General features: G+C 33.4%; 1 protein-coding gene across 1 annotated transcript in view; it reads right to left on the bottom strand.

Moving 5' to 3' along the window:
- The window catches only part of LOC149776325 (adenylate cyclase type 1-like), a 285,595-nt gene that overhangs the window by 35,292 nt on the left and 227,945 nt on the right, over window positions 1-22,358 (bottom strand). The window contains exons 10-15 of the mRNA XM_089942825.1: window positions 20,675-20,727; window positions 18,912-19,056; window positions 17,726-17,823; window positions 16,858-16,942; window positions 13,166-13,261; window positions 4,260-4,519 (exon numbers count right to left, since the gene is read on the bottom strand). Coding sequence (XP_089798951.1) covers window positions 4,260-4,519; window positions 13,166-13,261; window positions 16,858-16,942; window positions 17,726-17,823; window positions 18,912-19,056; window positions 20,675-20,727 — 737 coding nt within the window. The remainder of the gene's footprint in view (window positions 1-4,259; window positions 4,520-13,165; window positions 13,262-16,857; window positions 16,943-17,725; window positions 17,824-18,911; window positions 19,057-20,674; window positions 20,728-22,358) is intronic.

Below are 22,358 nucleotides of genomic sequence, written 5' to 3'. Positions count from 1 at the left end.
AACAACAAAAACAAGATGCAGATAACAAGAATACTGTATATAGTACATGTACATTATACAGAACACCATATATAGTATACCATATAGAATGCTTTACATAGTACATTATACAGAATACTGTATATAGTATATTATACAGAATACCATATGTAGTACATTATACAGAATACTGCATACAGTATATTATAGTGAATACTGTATACAGCACATTATACAGAATACCATATGTAGTACATTATACAGAATACTGCATACAGTATATTATATTGAATACCTTATATAGTACATTATACAGAATACCATATATAGTACATTATACATAATACTGCATACAGTATATTATATTGAATACCATTTATAATACATTATACAGAATACCATATAAAGTACATTATACAGAATACTGCTTACAGTATATTATATTGAATACTGTATATAGTACATTATACAGAATACTGCATACAGTATATTATATTGAATACAGAATATAGTACATTATACAGAATACCATATATAGTACATTATACAGAATACTGCATACAGTATATTATATTGAATATCATATATAGTACATTATACAGAATACCATACATAGTACATTATACAGAATACTGCATACAGTACATTATATTGAATACCGTATATAGTACATTATACAGAATACCATATATAGTACATTATACAGAATACTGCATCTAGTACATTATATAGAATACTGTATATAGTACATTATACAGAATACCATTTATAGTACATTATACAGAATACTGCATCTAGTACATTATATAGAATACTGTATATAGTACATTATACAGAATACCATATACAGTACATTATACAGAATACTGCATACAGTATATTATATTGAATACTGTATATATAGTACATATAAAGAATACCATATAAAGTACATTATACATAATACTGCATACAGTAGATTATACAGAATACCGTATATAACAAAGAATACCATATATAGTACATTATATGCCCACAAAGTGGGCAATATTATTTATTATGCTGCTTTTTTGTAGAATCCTCTTTCATTGAGCAGATATTCCTATATTACAAGATGTGTTACCTGATTAACTTGTTTACCATGCCACTGTTGCTAAGCAATGTTGTCTAGCATTACATAATGAAACAAGTTTTTTCTTAACTATCCATGTTTGTTGGCACTTTGACAGTTACAGACCCTGAAATAGGTCATTTACCAGTGGAATGAAGATGGAATGCAAAGTGAATGCAGAATGAAAATAAAGTGAATGCAGAATGAAAATAAAGTGAATGCAGAATGAATACAAATAGAATGCAGAATAAAAAGAATGCAGAAATAACACAAACAGGATGCAGAATGAACACAAACAAAATCGAAATGAACGAAAATGGAATGTAAATGAACAGAAAGGGGAATGTAAATGAACAGGAATGGAATGTAAATGAACAGAAAGGGAACGTAAATGAAAAGAAATAGAATGTAAATTCAAAATGCAGATTGCAGAATCACAAATAATAAACAGTAATGGAAAAGTATTGAATACATTTTGTGAATAGAGTTGAAACTAAATTTCCATAGCTGAAAGAAACCCCTTCTACTATATAATACAGTATCAGACTGGTAACAAGGACAGACAATTTTTCACTCCTTACCAGACATGTTCTTGTCAAGGCACACATAAAAGTATAAAAGACACTGGCATGATCATCACTAGCAAATATGTCTATACAATCTTTATTTAGACAAAAGAAAATGAGAAAGAAAATTGTCAGACCAATACTTTAACGCTTTATTTTTAAGTATTTAATAATCAATACAGATGTGTCTTGACTAGGCTAAGATCAAAGGTGACTAGGTCTTGTTTTATCATAAATAAAATACAGTTTACTGCATTTTATGCATACATGTATGTGAATGGAAATGCAAATCATGTGCAAAGGAAATGCAGATTTGAGAATATTACCTGTTCCAGCATCTGAAAGACATAGCATGAGCAGAGAATTATTAAGTCACATAGCATTTGTAAGAAGGTTTGCATTTGATGTGTGATTCAGAGTTGAGAGAGTTAACAAAAGTTATTTTGATGAAAATCAATAGGTACCTGTCTTGTCTCAAATGCAAAGCCATTCTCAAACTTTGATCATATTTTGTGCAATTAGAATTTAGTTATTTTGTGGACACCAGTTGCCTTCTTGGAGTCCCTCTGACCATGACCATTTACCTTTCTAATGCAAACATTTGTATGTGTCTTCCTTTTCTCACATGTAAGCCCTCTACAATGTTTAGTCAAGGTTATGTATTACAGACAAAAAAAATGTCACTGTTACTTTGACCTTTAACCTTTGGGCCCAAAAATAAACAGGTCTCCTTCTTTTCTCAATGCAGATCCATCCACAAAGTTTGGTAAAAATACATTCTAAAGAACTCCAGAAATCTTGCCAAAACCATTGTTTGAGTCACTGTGACCTGAACCTTTGACCTACTGATCTCAAAATCAAATGGTTTATTATCTGAAATGCAAGCCATTTACAAAGTTTGGTCAAGGTATCTTGTATATGAGTCATTTGTTTTCATTAAACAGTTTTCCTCTTTTCAGGTCCTGTGACCTTGACATTTTACCCTTAAAGCTAGAAGTAGATAGGTTTCTTCCTGTCCCCAAGGCAAGTTACTTACAAGTTTGGTAATGGAAGATAATAAGAGAACTTGAGCTACTGTGTCAAAATTAAACAGAGACAAAAGTGACAGAGGGACAATATCTGAACTTTACATACTCTGCCTTACTATAACACTGTCCCTGATAAACATCAGTAAAGTAATGGATCCTATTTTTCCCCAAGCATGTATTGTACAAGGTGAACACTTTGAAAGCTGGGTGATATAGAATAGATTCAATGCACCTGACTACATGTTATGAAAGGTAACTAATAGAGGCAAGTGGCTCAGTGATTAGCATTTGATTCATGACCAAAAGGGTCCAAGTTCAAAGCCTACCATCAGATAATTCAAGGTGCTTGACTACTAATTACCTTCTTGCTAAATAAGCAACACATGTAACTGAGCCATAATGACTGTTATATGTGCATAATGAAGCTAATATATGCATAATGAGGTTATATGCACATGATGAGGATCACGTGTAAAATGAGGTTAAATGTGCACAATGAGGGTAATATATGCATACTGAGGTTTCATGCACATGATGATCACATATATAATGAAGTTATATTTGCATAATGAGGCTCATATATGCATAATGACGTTATATGTGCATAATGAGGTTATGTGTGCACAGTGAGTTTATATGTGGAAAATGAGTTCATATGTGCATATTGAGGATCATATGTACATAATGGATCCTAAGTACATAATGAGGGTGAGGAATATATGTGCATAATGAGGTCAAAAGTACATAATGATGACAAGGGTCAATTGTGCATAATGAGGGTCACAAGTGTATAATGATGGTCATGTGTGCATAACAAGGGTCATAAGTACATAAGAGGATTATATGTGCATCATGAGGGTGAGGGTTATATGTGCATAATGAGGTTATATGAGCATAATGAGGGTGAGGGTCATATGTAGATAATGAGGATCATATGCTCATAATGAAGGTGGGGGTCATATGTACATAACGAGAGTGAGGGTCATATGTGTATAATGAGGGTCATATGTGTATAATAAGAGTGAGGGTCATATGTGTATATTGAGGGTCATATGTGAATAATAAGAGTGAGGGTCATATGCGCATAAAGAGGGTCTTATGTGCATAATAAGAGTGAGGGTCATATGTGTATAAAGAGGGTCTTATGTGCATAATGAGGTCCTATGTACATAAGGGTGAAGTCATGTGCATAATGAGGTCATATGTACATAATGAGGGTGAGGGTCATATGTGCATAATGAGGTCATATGAGCATAATAAAAGTGAGGGTCATATGTGTATAATGAGGGTCATATGTGCATAATAAGAGTAAGGGCCATATGTGTATATTGAGGGTCATATGTGCATAATAAGAGTGAGGGTCATATGTGTATATTGAGGGTCATATGTGCATAATAAGAGTGAGGGTCATATGTGTATATTGAGGGTCATATGTGCATAAAGATGGTCTTATGTGCATAATGACAGTCATATGTACATAAAGGTGAGGTCATATGTGCATAATGAGGTCATATGTATATAATAAGGGTGAGGGTCATATGTGCATAATGAGGGTGGGGGTCATGAGCATAATTAGGGTCATATCTGCATACTTACTAATAAGCATCATCAAATTCATCAAGTATTTTCTTATTTGTGACTTCCAGTACTGCAATGTACCCTGCTGCCATCACCATCATCAGCAGGAGTTTAATACCAGCCGAAAGCTTCAAGAAGATTGAGACACTGATGTATCCCATGATGCAGCTGAGGTAAATGTAATGTGGTAGGTGACATGTCAGGTGGTCATCAGGGTAGAGGTAATAAAAGGTCACATTGGAGAAGATATGATAAACACTTCCACCTTTACAACAAAACTGAAAAAGTAAAAAATTGTACTCATTCACAGAGTAATTCTAACAAATAAATAAATTACAACCCCTTAATGTCAGACATATATAGAGCTTGAAGATTTTGGGATTCATGGTTCCTACTGGGCTAATAAATCAGCCCCTCATCTGTGATGATATTGATTTTCGGGTTAGGGGCTGTTATCACCTATTTATTGAAAGCTGCAATTATTTGCTGCATATATTGGTGTACATTTATACACTTACCAGTATTTCTTATGGCTGTGGAGCTACCGTCTGCTTAAAGTTTTTTTTAGACATGTACATTATATTTCCAGAGCAAATTCTATGTTTGTTGACTTGTAAATCCACAGCCAACTGTCCTACAGCCATTTTAAATTTTGCAGTAGATATGGCTGTTACCAATTACTGGTATAATAATAATAATAATAATAATAATGATGAGGACTTTGTATAGCACCTAATCTTTAGAAGCTCTAAGTGCTTTACAACATTAGACAACACCTATAAGATAAAAAAAACATAAATAATGATACGATTACAAACACAAACACCATGAAATTAGAAAACATTTTTAAAAAACATCTTGAGAATATTTAAGGTAGGAAACATTATTAGGTCTTTAAGTTTGTTCTTGCAGTCAAAATAAGTGAATTTTGAGAGCACTCTTGAATGTGATCTCTGTATCTTTGTGTCTAAGTTCAGTGGGCAGTTCATTCCACGTTGCTGGGCCCTGGTAAGCAAAAAAATGCTGTCCATATGACTTTGTTTTGTGTCTGAAGTGTACACAGGTTTTTTCTGGAATGATCTGCATCCAGCAAAATTGCACACTTTAATGAACAGGTGAATCTTCTGGTGGAAACCCAATATTGATATGACTTTCCATTTTGTGAAAGATTTTCAAGATGGCTGCCTTATTAGATATCAGACTGGCAACATTTCGGACTAACTTGACATCATAAGAAGTCCTTTGGTGATAGCACAATATCAATATAAACAGCAATCTATCAGGAGCAGCCGTAACATTATTTTCAAGATGGCCATTATGGTGGCCATAATGGATGTCAGATCAGCACCATTTTTATTTACAACTAACAACTAATCATAAAAAGTATTTCAATGATAACCCAATGCTGATATGACCCATTTCATTCAGGAGTAGTGATAGCAAGATTTTCAGGATGGCCCCTGTGGCAGTCATATCAGATGTCTGAGTAGCACCATTTTCATTTAGTAACATTTCACCATCTTCATTTAGGAAGATATAAAAAGTCATCTAGTAAAAATCTCAAGTTGATACAAACATCCTATCAGGAGGTGGAGTGATTAAAAGGATTTTCAAGATGGCTACTGTGGTGGCCATTTTGGATGTGCAAGTGGCACTCATTTCGTTTAGGACCAGATATCATAAGAAGTCTTCTGCTAAAACCCCCTTTTCAATACTACTTTTCGTACAGGACGTGCCATGTATAGCCTATTTTGCGCTAAGAAATGGACCTAAACCCAAAATAACAACCACCAAGCAATCTTCGTACAAGACTGTTTGATAAGCAAACTAACCACTCACATGTCATAAATATATAATTAAGTGATACTGCAGAAAATAATTAAAAAATAATTAAATAATTAAACTGCCTAATGTAATGATGGTAAGTTTTGGGACAGAAAAAAATAATTATTAAAGGAACATAACAAATATAACCTTAAAGTGTCCCAACACTTGTAGACATAAAAGAGATAAAAGAATATTGGTAATAGTGCCATATGTCACACAGCAGTAACCAGCTCTTGTTCCATTACCAAATCAATAAACTGTTATTAACTAGAGTAACTGTTTGCAGTTTATTATTTTTTGCATATGCATATTTTCTGATTTCTCCATCTTGAAATTAAATAAAGACATCATAATTCACTTTCCACTTCAAGTTTACAGAGAGACTTATACTATACAGTAGTGTACTGTATGCACACAGTGGATACTGTGCTTAAAATCACATACATCCTTCTTTATTCCTACAAATTTTAGATCCAGATTTTTTTAAAAAAACTTATACCAAATCATCATTTACTTTGTTTTACATGTGCATGAGTTACCTTTATACTGATATAAGCATTCCTACAAAGTGATTTAATCTATATGAAAAACATTAGAATATTTGTAAATATATTAGGCATATACAAAAATCCAGGCCAGTTTAACTGTTTAAAACAAGAAATATGCTTGGGTAAAGTTGGGGGCGGGTCTGAAGGCAATGCCAGTAACCCCTTTGTTCTGCAACATTAATCTTTCCATCATCTTTAGTCCATTATAATAGCATTTATACTGTAAATGAGTAAACACATGTACTTATTTAAGGTCCCTTATATCAAAGCAAACTACGACTGTATTATTAGTGCAATAATTTTCAAAGCATTATTTCTGATATTTTTTTAATCACATTTTAGAGACATTATTGACCTTACTGCAGTGGTGATTATGATTTGAAACCAAGAGATGCACTTCATTATGTGCAAGTTAAATACTTCAATGTGCACACAGTGATGCCATGATATAAACAAGGTCACTGTCAATAAATGCAATGTATCAAGCACTATTTTCATTGTTTTTATACTGGTGCCATATTTTGAAGAGTTTGGTATTTAAAATCTAAAGTCAGAAAATGTAAAATATACTGGTGACTTTCAACAAGTTTAATGCAATGATGGAAAAACTACCAATAATAAACCAGAGCAAGATTGGGAGAAGTTGGGTTACTGTTAATATGGGTATAACATGGTGATGCCTAATTTTTGTCATCATCTATATAATAACACATATTTTAATTAGGCAAAAGTGATATGAAATTTCAATTAATTGATAACATTTATATCTATCAAGTCATAATGATAGTTCCTTAACAACTTGGAGTCTTTTATTTTGCAACTAACATTATGATGGTGTATCAAATATACTGAACAATCAGTAGAAAAAAAATGTTGAAATTGTCCCAAAACTTGTATTACATTTTAAAAAATTGAAATAATTCATGTTAACTTCAGTGGGTCATAAAAATTAGTTTTGAAAATAATTAAATTGTCCCAAGACTTATAGTGTCCCAAAACTTGCTGTCATTACTGTACAATTTCACCTTCCTATGAAAGCTGTCACATGACAGGCTGCTGAACATGTTCAGGACATGGGTCACAAGATGGAATAAGTGCATCAAACTGAAAATAAGTCACTTTTTTATATTAAAATAACTACTAAAGTTCTTCTAAACAGTTAAATAGTTTCTTCTTTACAGAATTTTCTGATCAACCATCAAAATATATTTTTTTTACAGTATTGTTCAATCGATTTTATCTGACTTTTGTTTCAACAACTCCAGTGGTGATTGTTGTTATTGTGGGCTTATTACCATTTTTCAGCAGATGATAGGCTATACATGATAGTCAATATAAATAATAGAGGAAGAACCTAGAAAAACCATTGGAACAACCATCACTCCACCAGAGGCTACTGGCAAGCTTTTCCACATACCCACACAGGCTAAGTTTGAGACTTGAACCCATGAGGACAGCGGTGACATGGTAGAGATCGGTAAAGTTGAATGCTTTAGAACATAAAACAGTTTAACAAATGACATGAGTTTGTTCATGGTTCTCATTTTGTGGATGAATGTAATGTTGATATTAAATCTATCTCAGTATAATGTGACATCACATATAAAATGGATCCTTTTAACAATTGATCACAACATGGATCCCTTTTACAATGGGTCACAACATGGATCCCTTTAATATTGGGTCACAACATGGAACACTTTTACATTGGGTCACAACATGGATCCCTTTAATATTGGGTCACAACATGGAACACTTTTACACTGGGTCACAACATGGATCGTTTTAACAATGGGTCACAACAGGGATCCCTTTAACACTGGGTCACAACATGGAACACTTTTATATTGAGTCAAATATGGAACACGTTTATGGTGGGTCACAACATGGATCACTTTTACGTTGGGTCACAACATGGATCACTTTTACACTGAGTCAAATATGAAACACTTTTATGGTGGGTCACAACATGTATCACTTTTACATTGGGTCACAATATGGAACACTTTTATGGTGGGTAAAAACATGGAATAATTTTATGTTGAGTCACAACATAGAACATTTTTACAGTGGGTCACAATATGGATCACTTTTACATTGGGTCACAACATGGATCACTTTTACATTGAGATATGGAACACTTTTATGGTAGGTTACAACACAGATCACTTTAAGACTGGGTCACAACATGGATCCCTTTTCCTTGGGCCACAGTATGGAACACTTTTATGGTGGGTCACAACATGGAACACTTTTATGGTTGGTCACAACATGGTTCATTTTTACATTGGGTCACAACCAGGAACAATTTTATGGTAGGTCACAAAATGGAACACTTTTATGGAGGGTTAAAAGATGGAAAACTTTTACACTGGGTCACAACATGGAACACTATTACAGTAGGTCACATCATAGAACACTTTTATGTTTTGTCACAACAAAGAACACTTTTACAGTGGGTCACAACATGGAACACTTTTATGGATGTTAAGAACATGGAACATGTATGGTTGGTCACATTGTGGAACACTTATGTTGTGTCACAACATCAAACACTTTTACAGTGGTTCAAAACAGGGAACACTTTTGTTGGGTCATGACATGGAACACTTTTATGGTGGTTCACAACGTGGAACACTTTTATAGTGGGTCACAATGTGGAACACTTTTATGGTGGGTCACAATGTGGAACACCTTTATGGTGGGTCACAATGTGGAACACTTTTATGGTGGGTCACAATGTGGAACACTTTTATGGTGGGTCACAATGTGGAACACTTTTATGGTGGGTCACAATGTGGAACACTTTTATGGTGGGTCACATTAAGGACTACATTTATGGTTCCCTTAACAGCATTATAGCAAGGGACCACAGTAAAGAGTCTACATCAGATATGTGCAACCTACAGCTCGCACATTTAAAAATTGCTATTCAGTCTGTGCCCTGGAGGAAGTTGTACATACCTGGTTTACATAACAAAACATTATCAAATGGGTTCTTTTCTTACTTAAAATGTTTAATTAATCCATTTATCTCATCTTCTAACTCCAAACTAATCACACTGATAAATATGTTGTAAATATACATTTTATTAATTCACTAATTTCATGCAAAATTGCCTACCGTTTACTTGTGTAAACAATTTGATGCTGAAGGAGTTGCAATGTCATGCCTAAATGCAATCAAAGTAAAATAATGCCAAATATGTATTCCACAAACTGTTAAGGATTGTTGTGGCTTCTTTTTCCCAATTTTAATTCATATGAGCAATCTCTTTAATGCACTAGCACATCTCTATTGTGCTTGAACAAATATTTAAACATCAAAATTTCATCATCATTAAGCAATTCTTATAAATTCATAATTTTACATGGTGTATCATATATACTTGCTCATAAGTGAATTCCAACTGCAAAGTGCAAAGACCATGATCTGCCGCTGCATACTGTACTGGCAGATCTGGGTTTATCCAACTTGCAAGCAAAGTGTGATCAGCAAGGCAAACAACATAAACCCTGATCTGCCAGTGCATTATGTGATGGTATATTAGGGTCTATGGTGTTTGCAGTTGGACTTGAAAGCGAGTATATACAATACCAATTTTCATGGATTTTGTGTTCAATAAGAGACAAATTTAAAAATCCAACAAATAATTACTCCTTTCAGTACAAAAAAGGATCAATACACAAATATAAAAATTTCCCAATACACAAATTAAACACAAGAAAAAATATCAATTCCGACAAAACCATGAAAGCTGAAAATCATGAAATAGAAGAATTTAAGTAATTTATGTTAAAGCTGAGTTAATATGATGAATCATAATGCAACCAACTTTGTTGGATAAATATTTGACCATATAATATAAAATCTATGGAGCTACCTACCACATTGACTGTATAATATGAAATCTATTGAGCTACCTACCATATTGACTGTATAATGTGAAATCTATGGAGATACCTACCACATTGACTGTATAATATGAAAACTATGGAGCTACCTAAAATATTGACCATATAATATGAAATCTATGGAGCTATCTACCACATTGACTGTATAATATGAAATCTATGGAGCTACCTACCACTGTGACTTATAATAAGAAATCTATGGAGCTATCTACCACATTGACTGTATAATATGAAATCTATGGAGCTACCTACCACATTGACTGCATAATATGAAATCTATGGAACTACCTACCACATTGACTGTATAATATGAAATCTATGGAGCTACCTACCACATTGACCATATAATATGAAATCTATGGAGCTACCTACCACATTGACTGTATAATATGAAATCTATTGAGCTACCTACCATATTGACTGTATAATGTGAAATCTATTGAGCTACCTACTACATTGACTGTATAATATGAAATCTATGGAGCTACCTACCACATTGACCATATAATATGAAATCTATGGAGCTACCTACCACATTGACCATATAATATGAAATCTATGGAGCTACCTACCACATTGACCATATAATATGAAATCTATGGAGCTACCTACCACATTGACTGTATAATATGAAATCTATGGAGCTACCTACCACATTGACCATATAATATGAAATCTATGGAGCTACCTACCACATTGACTGTATAATATTCAAACTATGGAGCTACCTACCACATTGACTTATAATATGAAATCTATGGAGCTACCTACCACATTGACTGTATAATGTGAAATCTATGGAGCTACCTACCACATTGACCTTATAATATGAAATCTATGGAGCTACCTACCGCATTGACCATATAATATGAAATCTATGGAGATATCTACCACATTGACCATATAATATGAAATCTATGGAGCTACCTACCACATTGACCATATAATATGAAATCTATGGAGATATCTACCACATTGACCATATAATATGAAATCTATGGAGCTACCTACCACATTGACTTATAATATGAAATCTATGGAGCTACCTACCACATTGACTGTATAATGTGAAATCTATGGAGCTACCTACCACATTGACCTTATAATATGAAATCTATGGAGCTACCTACCGCATTGACCATATAATATGAAATCTATGGAGATATCTACCACATTGACCATATAATATGAAATCTATGGAGCTACCTACCACATTGACCATATAATATGAAATCTATGGAGATATCTACCACATTGACCATATAATATGAAATCTATGGAGCTACCTACCACATTGACTTATAATATGAAATCTATGGAGCTACCTACCACATTGACTGTATAATATGAAATCTATGGAGCTACCTACCACATTGACTGTATAATATGAAATCTATGGAGCTACCTACCACATTGACCATATAATATGAAATCTATGGAGCTACCTACCACATTGACCATATAATATGAAATCTATGGAGCTACCTACCACATTGACTGTATAATATGAAATCTATGGAGCTACCTACTACATTGACTGTATAATATGAAATCTATGGAGCTACCTACCACATTGACTTATAATATGAAATCTATGGAGCTACCTACCACATTGACTTATAATATGAAATCTATGGAGCTACCTAACACATTGACTGTATAATATGAAATCTATGGAGCTACCTATCACATTGACTTATAATATGAAATCTATGGAGCTACCTACCACATTGACTTATAATATGAAATCTATGGAGCTACCTACCACATTGACTTATAATATGAAATCTATGGAGCTACCTAACACATTGACTGTATAATATGAAATCTATGGAGCTACCTACTAAACTGACTGTATAATATGAAATCTATGGAGCTACCTATCACATTGACTTATAATATGAAATCTATGGAGCTACCTACCACATTGACTTATAATATGAAATCTATGGAGCTACCTACCACATTGACTTATAATATGAAATCTATGGAGCTACCTACCACATTGACTTATAATATGAAATCTATGGAGCTACCTAACACATTGACTGTATAATATGAAATCTATGGAGCTACCTATCACATTGACTTATAATATGAAATCTATGGAGCTACCTACCACATTGACTTATAATATGAAATCTATGGAGCTACCTACCACATTGACTTATAATATGAAATCTATGGAGCTACCTAACACATTGACTGTATAATATGAAATCTATGGAGCTACCTATCACATTGACTTATAATATGAAATCTATGGAGCTACCTACCACATTGACTTATAATATGAAATCTATGGAGCTACCTACTACACTGACTGTATAATATGAAATCTATGGAGCTACCTACCACATTGACTGTATAATATGAAATCTATGGAGCTACCTACTACACTGACTGTATAATATGAAATCTATGGAGCTACCTACCACATTGACTGTATAATATGAAATCTATGGAGCTACCTACCACATTGACTTATAATATGAAATCTATGGAGCTACCTACTACATTGACTGTATAATATGAAATCTATGGAGCTACCTACTACATTGACTGTATAATATGAAATCTATGGAGCTACCTACTACATTGACTATATAATATGAAATCTATGGAGCTACCTACCACATTGACTTGAGCCATTACATGAATGAGGACAGTCGTGATAATCATTATGAACAGTCGGAGGCCTGATGATTTTCGGATATCAAACACAGTGCACTGAAAAATTTAAATTGGATTTCATTAAAATCAAGGTTCCCCACTTACCCATTTAGAGATAAATCATTCAAACAGAAGATTTCTTTTTAAGCATCAAGGCTTAATCTGAATTTACTGTTTATACATGCTTATGAGTTGAGTCCAACCACAATTAACATGGATCCAGATCAGCAGTGACAACATGTGCCAGCAGATCAGTATATGTTATTTGTTCTATTGAACAGTCCAACAATCTGCACTGAGCCAAATCTGCCAGTGCCTAATATAACAGCAGATCTGTGTCTGTGCAGTTTGCATTTGGATTGGACAGTATACATACTGTATGGAGAGTTCAGTAACAAACTGATTTGTTCCACATCAAAGACACAAACTTAAACAGCTAATGAATAAAGTGCTGAAAGGAAATCAATAATAAAATAAAAGTTTATGTAATGTGTTATCAGTTATTTTCATATAGTTTTCATTCCTAGATAATGCAGATTCACAAGTCAGCATTAGCTGTCTTTATGTGCACCTAACAAAAAATATAATTATTAAGTCTATAGTCAATTTTATCACAACTACCAGATATGTGGTCACCTGTACAGATATCTGATAAATGGTCATTTGTAGAACTATCTGATATGTGGTCATTTTGTGCATCTATCTGATATGTGGTCATGTGTACTTATGATATGTTATCATTTGTACAGTGATCAGATATGTGGTCATTTGTACAGCTATCCAATAACTGGTCATTTTCATGGGCATTTGATATGGGATTATTTGTAGAACTATCTGATATGTGGTCATTTGGTGAACTATCTGTTATGTAGTCATGTGTACAACTAGCTGACAAGTAGTTTTCTGCACTGAACTGTATCACAATACAATTACACCTTTATGTTGTTTTAGCATGCCCAGATAACTCAAGAACCTGCTTATAATGCTGGGGAGGTTGTGGATACCACTTTGTTTAAATGCAACATACCCCAAAAAGGCTTCAATTTGCTGAATGTGAATCAAATTGCAGTCAAAATTGGTAACTGAAACCTTGATATATCGATCGTTTTTTTCACTGAAAATAGCTGTTAGTGCCTGAAAATCAACATCAAAGTTTCAACTTTTGATAAGTCATATATTTTAAAACTGTTCTGTAAACCCACCCAAAATTCTCAATATACTGTAAATAACAATACAGAATAAAATATTAATCAACAAAGATGTTGCTACCACATGTACTTGCTTATATGACGACAAGTCCAACTGCTAAACTTTTGCATGGGAACCAAGAGAAAGGTGTATATAGTGCAGGAAAATCTTATTTTCAAAGGTATGGTACATATGGAGATGTGATTCAAAACTTCATAATGAACTTACATTACTGAATTGGCAGTCAGAGATCTGGTGACAGGTCAGTAGCAATTTCATATTATTTATAATGAAATCATACCATCAATATTTTCAAACAGAACAATAAAAAATTTAGAATCTTCATTTCTGACATTGTTGTTTCTCAATATAAATGTCTATTGTTTTTAAAAATGGATTTTCGTATTGTTCTGAATTAACAATTATAACACCTCCATTCGCACAAATACATGTGTAATACACACTGTTTCCACTGGAACACAGGTGATGTGTATTAAAACTCATGGAGTAATGTTTTTAACAATCTTCTGAAGATTGGTTATATTGAAAATAAAAGTAATTTACATGTTTCATAATAATCCTCTTGCCAACTTGATTATGCTGTATGTTATATGTGTACAGATATATGGGCATAATCTCACATTTATTCTGAACAAACAAATACTTAGCAGTGTGTTATATATGTACAGAATGTATGTGTTATAGTCCCACATTTATTCTGAATAAATACTTACTCTGCAGTGTGCAATATATGTACAGAATGTATGTGTCGTAGTACCACATTTATTCTGAATAAATACTTACTCTGTAGTGTGCAATATATGTACAGAATGTATGTGTCGTAGTACCACATTTATTCTGAATAAATACTTACTTTGCAGTGTGCAATATATGTACAGAATGTATGTGTTATAGTCCCACATTCATTCTGAATAAATACTTACTCTGCAGTGTGTTATATGTGTATAAAATGTATACGGCATAGTTCCATGTTTATCCTGAATAAATACTTACTTTGCAGTGTGTTATATATGTACAAAATGTACATGGCATAGTTCAACTTTATTCTGAATAAATACAGAAGGTGGACCCTAATCCTACATTCATTTTGGATAAATTAACACTTACTTAGCAGTATATTATAGGTGTACAATATGTATGGGCCAAAGTCCTACCTTTATTCTGAACAAATGCTTATTCAGCAATATTTTATATATGCATAGAATGCATGGGCTATATAGGTCCACATTTATTATGAATAAATATGTACTGAGCAGTCCTTTGTTGTTGAGTTCACATTGTGGAAACTAAAAAACAGCCATTACTTTTTCCTGTGATGTTGTCATCATCAAGAATTTATTGAGTTTGACTAAAAAAATTGTCTATCAAATTACTAAAAAACTTTTTTAGACAAACTCAATAAATTCTTGATGATGACAACAGCACAGGAAAAAGTAATGGCTGTGTTTTAGTTTCCACAATGTGAACTCAACAATAACTGGAAATATGTTTTGAGGATTTTTCATGTATCAAGAAATTGGAATAAATGGTGTCCAGTTAAAACAGGCCTCATTGAACATTGAACTATAAGTATGCTTTGAATCTTATATAGATTTTAGAACAGAGAGTGGTGAAACGGTATTTAACGTTATAGTGAAATGTGTTAAAATAACCTTTAACTTTATAGTGAAATGTGTTAAAATTACCTTTAACTTTATAGTGAAATGTGTTAAAATTACCTTTAACTTTATAGTGAAATGTGTTAAAATAACCTTTAACTTCATAGTGAAATGTGTTAAAATAACCTTTAACTTTATAGTGAAATGTGTTAAAATTACCTTTAACTTTATACCAAGAAGTGTTAAAATTACCTTTAACTTTATACTGAGAAGTGTTGACATTACATTGAACTTTATACTGTGTTAAATTACCTGTAACTTTATACTGATAAAAATTAAATTACCTTTAACTTAAGCTGAGACATATTGAAATTACTTTTAACTTTACATTGAGATAGGTTAAATTACCTTTAACTTATACTGAGAAGTGTTGCAATTTAATTTCATACTGAGACCTGTTAAATTCCCTTTGACTTTATAGTGAGATGTGTTAATGACCTTTAACTTCATACTGAGACATGTTAAATTATCTTTAACTTCATACTGAGACATGCAAAATTACCTTTAACTTATACTAAGACTTGTTAAATTACCTTCAACTTTACGATGAGAAATGCTGAAATTACCTTTAACTTTATACTGAACATGTTAAATTACTTTTAACTTCAAACTGAAACATGTTAAATTACTTTTAACTTATACTAAGACATGTTAAATTACCTTTAACTTTACGATGAGAAATGCTGAAATTACCTTTAACTTTATAGTGAACATGTTAAATTACCTTTAACTTATACTGAGACATGCTAAATTACTTTCAACTTATACTAAGACATGTTAAATTACCTTTAACTTTATACTGAGAATAAGCATGAGAATAACACAGATCCAACAGAAGGTTCCCAGGAAGAGCATCAGCAGCAGAAATGTCCTGGATAAAAGTAAATACAAACTTTTTTTACCATGAAACTTCTTCAACTTCAGACAAATATAAATTGACTACATTAGTCACAAGTATCAAAGCTTTAGATTTTTATTTCATATGAACAACTAAATGTTCAAGAATTAGGCTAGTCAAGTGAGTATGCAAACTGTTTATTAATAATACAACAAAACGTCTTGATGAATTCATACAAATTAACTGTTGCTTAACATTATGATTAAAATGGATAAACTTGGCTTTCTTGTAGCAGTAAAACAGTCCCACATCTATAATGATACTGTATGAAGGTTTCAATCAGTATTAGTATAGGTGCGGGGCTGATTTATCGGCCTAGTGTAAACAGTCACAATTTGACAAGGAAATATTTTGATTACTTTATACAACTTCTCTCTGAATGAAGGGATAAGAAGGCAGGATATCGCAATGGCTGTCTCTGATAAGAACATCTATCAGTGTCCAACTAAATATCATTTATGTATGTATATATGTATGTGTGAGTGTATATGTATGTATGTATGTATATATGTATGTATGTGTATGTATGTATGTATGTATGTATGTAGGTATGTGTGTGTATGTATGTATGTATGTACATATGTACGTATGTATGTATGTATGTATATATGTATGTGTGTGTGTATGTATGTATGTATGTATGTATGTATGTAGGTAGGTATATTGGTAGGTAGGTAGGTATGTATGTATGTGTGTGTGTATGTATGTATGTATGTATGTAGGTATGTATGTATGTAGGTATGTATGTATGTATACCTTGGTAGGATGACAGCCTGCATGCTAGCAGTACATACAAGCATCAACAAGGAAAACATCATACTGCTGCTGAAGGCAAAGTCGTCTGAGGCCTGATACTGAAATATAACAAAATTTTAATGTCTGTTTATTTTTCTATGACTTGCATCATGTCCAAAAAGCACAGACCCAGATCTACCAGTCCACTGTGTGACAGAAGATTAGAACCTATGCTGGTATCATGCAATTCCTTCATAGAATGAACAACACAGACCCTGATCTGCTGTATTATGGTCTACACTTTCTGAGCTTGTGTATTCATTATATACAGTGCTCCATCTTTCTAACACTGTACATCAAAGATATAAAATGACTGGTCTTTATAAAACTGTATATAGAAAGCATAAAATGACCTGCATTTTTAACACTGTATAGAGAAAGCATAAAATGATCTGTCTTTATAACACTGTATATAGAAAGCCACAAAACCTGTCTTTATAACAGTGTATAAAGAAAGCATTGAAAAAATGATGTGCCTTTATAACAATGTATATAGAAAGCAAAACATTATGTCTTTATAACACTGTATATAGAAGCCATGAAATGACCCGTCTTTAAAACACTGTATAAAGAACCTATGAAATGACCTCTCTTAATAACACTGTACACAGAAACCATGAAATGTCCTGTTTGTGCGTGATTTGGAATTTTAACGTAGCTTTAAAAAAAATGAGTGAGATGACTACGATGTCAGCAGTGTGGCAGTTTATAGTGATGATTAGCACTGGGGCATCATGTTGCCAAAATGTAGCATGATGTCCCACCCAGTCAAATTATCCTGACATCAGGCCGACCAGTCCTAATACTAACCTCCTAATGCTGAGCGCCAAGTAAGGCAGCTGTTAGTTGGCCAGGGATTGAACTCACGACTTCACGCATCTGATTGGGACACTCTAACCACTAGGCCACCACAGCGGATGAAATGACCTGTCTTTATAACACTGTATACAGAACCTTTGCAATGTTTTGACAAATTTGATTACTTTTCAAGGCCCCTGAATTTACATTTTAAATTCCAAAACTTTTCCAGGAATCCATGACTTGCAGGAACCATGTCTGTATTATACAGCACTTCATATATAATGCAATCAGCAGTAATGGACCTCAACTGTATTGAAACATCAAATGAGAGCTGCAGTATACTTACTCTTTTCTCTTTCTCTGACTTCTTGAAACGAAGTGTGATGAAGTTTACATGGTTACTTTTCTCCCGCTGCACACTTCGGGCAATGATGGCTTGAGCAAGATATTTGTTAACTCGATCAACAGGCTGCATAGTCTGAGGGGAATGTCTGGAATTAAAAATAAAATGAAACTGACAAGTTAGGAAGGAAAATTAAAATCCAGATCCAATCTCAAAGTAGCCTGAGATATTCCATAAGTTTGACTTTATGTACAATATCTAAATTGTACTAAATCAAGAAGATAAAACAAAACCAAAAACTATATATGTGATTTGGGCTTTCATAAAACAATTCTCTAGTTAAAAGAAAGTAGATGGCCAACTGTAAGATATATTAAACAGTCATAACGCAAACACTAGAAATGTGTTTATGGAACATGCATGTCCCACAATGTTGTAACAAACATACAAGGGTAATACTACATGCTGCTACCACTGCTGTGGTGGGTCATGTGTAAAGTACCCAGCAAGTTACAGGCAATTAGAACACAAATTATGGTGTCTGAATAAATTATAATGCATCTACAAGAACATCTGCATTGCAATATTCCATGGGTGATGACCGATACATGTATACAGCAAGACTGCAAGACTGGATGCATTCACATGGTTCTTTCATACAATGCATCTAGCAAAAGGTAAGAAAAAAAGCAACAAGCTTAGCAAAGCTGAAGATGAACTGTGACTGGCTGATATGCACATCTTTAGATGATGACAATAACATGATGATGACAATAACATGGTGATGACAATAACATGGTGATGACAATAACATGATGATGACAATAACATGTACCAAATTTCACAGTGATGGCAGTGTTAGCTGTCTTCACAAGATTATGGCATGTACTGCAAGATAAAATTAGCAATAACTCCACAAAAAAAATTGATGGAGGACATTAATTTATTAAAGCTGCAATGATGACTGAACATGTACAAGGTTTCAAGACGATTCACTCAAAGCACTGAGCATAGTTGCTTTCACAAGATTCTCTTGAACACTACTTCAGGCCCCAAGTAAAAAGAGCAAACAACTTAAATATGTAATGAGCATAGTGATATGTTGATATTCACATAACATTTTTGAACTTTCATGGCAATCACTGCCACTGTAATCAATCAGACTAGATGTGTTCACAAGAAGGTCATACTCTGCATCTATCCGCAAGTCAAAAGGGGCAATAACTCTAAAAAATTAAGGGAGCATAGAAATGTGCTGACATGCAAGTCTTCAGGTGATGACAATATATTATCCAAGTTCTATGATAGACCATCAGAATCTCTTGGATTAGTTGCATTAGCACGATTGTGACCAAAGCTGCAGCTACCAGACATAAGGGGCAATAACTCTAATAAAAATTATGTGGGCAAAAATGATTGATTGAAACATGCATCTTCAGGCGATGACAACAATATTTACCAAGTTTTATGGCAATCCAAATGCAGGACTAGGTACCCTAACAAGAGTGCACAACAGATGTAAAGATGGATACATGGATTCCCATAAACCACTGTCTAAAGAGGCAGGGAGGTACATCAATTACTTGTTTCCATTTCACTATTTAATATTGTTTATGTTCAAATGATTAAGTTATTGGTCATTAGATATGTTGTTTGTTGACAACTTGTACATGAGAAAACAGATCATAACATTTTTGGAGATTTTATCAGAACATTGTGGGGAGTTCTTTTATTACTGACATCATGGAAGTTCTTTGAATTCTCACCTTTCTTTGAATGCTTTTCTGAGTTTGTCTGTCACAGAATATCCAAATTTTGTCTGAAAAAAAACAGCAATAAGGAAGATAGCAATGTAAGTCTGTATAATTAACAAACTTACTATTGTAATTAATGTGCATCCAACAATTGAAAAGGCTTAATTTATTATCTATAACACTTACCACATGTACTCTTGCACAAGTCAGGTTCAGCTGCAAACAAAGACCCGATCTTTCATCACCTAATGCATATGGAGATCAGGGTCTATGTTGTCTGCTTTACTTATTACTCCAAATACAATGCATAGAGCCAGATCTGTCAGCAAATTATGGGCTAAAAGATCTGGATCTGTGCATTTTTTAGCTGGACTTGACTTACAAGTGAGTATATATGTTAAGTCACAATTATCTACTGATCATGCACACAATACAATTGTAAGGGTTCTGCAGAATGTTTGGTTGCGCTACTGTTTCTGCATATACTTTCAAGACTGGGATCCTAGTACATAAGGTACACAATCTATTGTACCAGGATCCTGGTATATAGGGTACAAAATACTGGGATCCTAGTATATTGAATACAATTTTTTTTTTTTACATAACCGCTCCGGTGGCCTAGTATTTAGAGCATCTGCCTTGGAAGAGGGAGGTTGTGTGTTCGATCCCTGACCAAGTCAGACCAAAGACTTACAAAAATGGTACTAACAGCTGCCTCACTTGGCGCTCAGCATTAAGAGGTTAGTGTTAGGACTGGTCATCCTGGTGTCAGAATAATGTGACTAGATGGGACATCATGCTACATGTCTGGGGCATGATGCCCCAGTGCTAGACATCACAATAAACTGCCACACTGCAGACATCGTTGCGATATGACTGAAAAATTGTTAAAGTTACGTTAAAAATCCTAATCACACACACATACACACACACAAAATTTACTATACTGAGATCCTATGACATAGAGCATAAAATTTATTGTACCAAGATTCTAGTATATAGGGTGTAAAATATATTGTACCAGGATCCTAGTATATAGGGTGTAAAATATATTGTACCAGGATTCTAGTATATAGGGTATAAAATATATTGTACCAGGATTGTAGTATTTAGGATACAAAATATATTTCACTGTGATTCTAGTATATAGGGTACAAAATTTATTGCACCAGGATTCTAGTAAAGAGGGTAGAAAGTTTATTTTACTGGGATCCTTGTACATGTGGTACCAAATTTATTGTGCCAAGTTTTCAGTTGTTCTAGAAGTTACCTAATTTTTAAAGATCTCCAAACACAGGACTCATAGCAGTTTTTATACTGCCACAACCATTGCTACTAGAACATGATATATGTGCCTTGCCATCTGATCTCACAGCAATTACAAAATGGATTGAATTTAACAGACACCTTTGTAAGACTTGATAGCAGAATTTTCACATTAAATGGTGAGCCCTGAAAATTTGCACATTCTTTATAGCTAATAATACCTGAAAGAACCTGCATGTACGCAAACAGGAGCATATTTAATTCCTGTCCAGTGTGTAAATAGTCCTCTATGCAGCTACTAGTAAGGCAATCATTGATCTCAATGACCTTGAGCAAAGATCAAAGTATGCAGTGTTGAACTAAACTTACTATGCAAATACTAATATTTTCTTAGCTTATGTTATGTATATCTAAACTCCTGGTACATGAT

This window comes from Sinohyriopsis cumingii, chromosome 18 (genome assembly GCF_028554795.1).
Source record: "Sinohyriopsis cumingii isolate HCF-2022 chromosome 18, ASM2855479v2, whole genome shotgun sequence".
NCBI classification, from domain to species: Eukaryota; Metazoa; Mollusca; class Bivalvia; order Unionida; family Unionidae; genus Sinohyriopsis; species Sinohyriopsis cumingii.
This window is presented reverse-complemented; position numbering and strand designations above follow the sequence as displayed.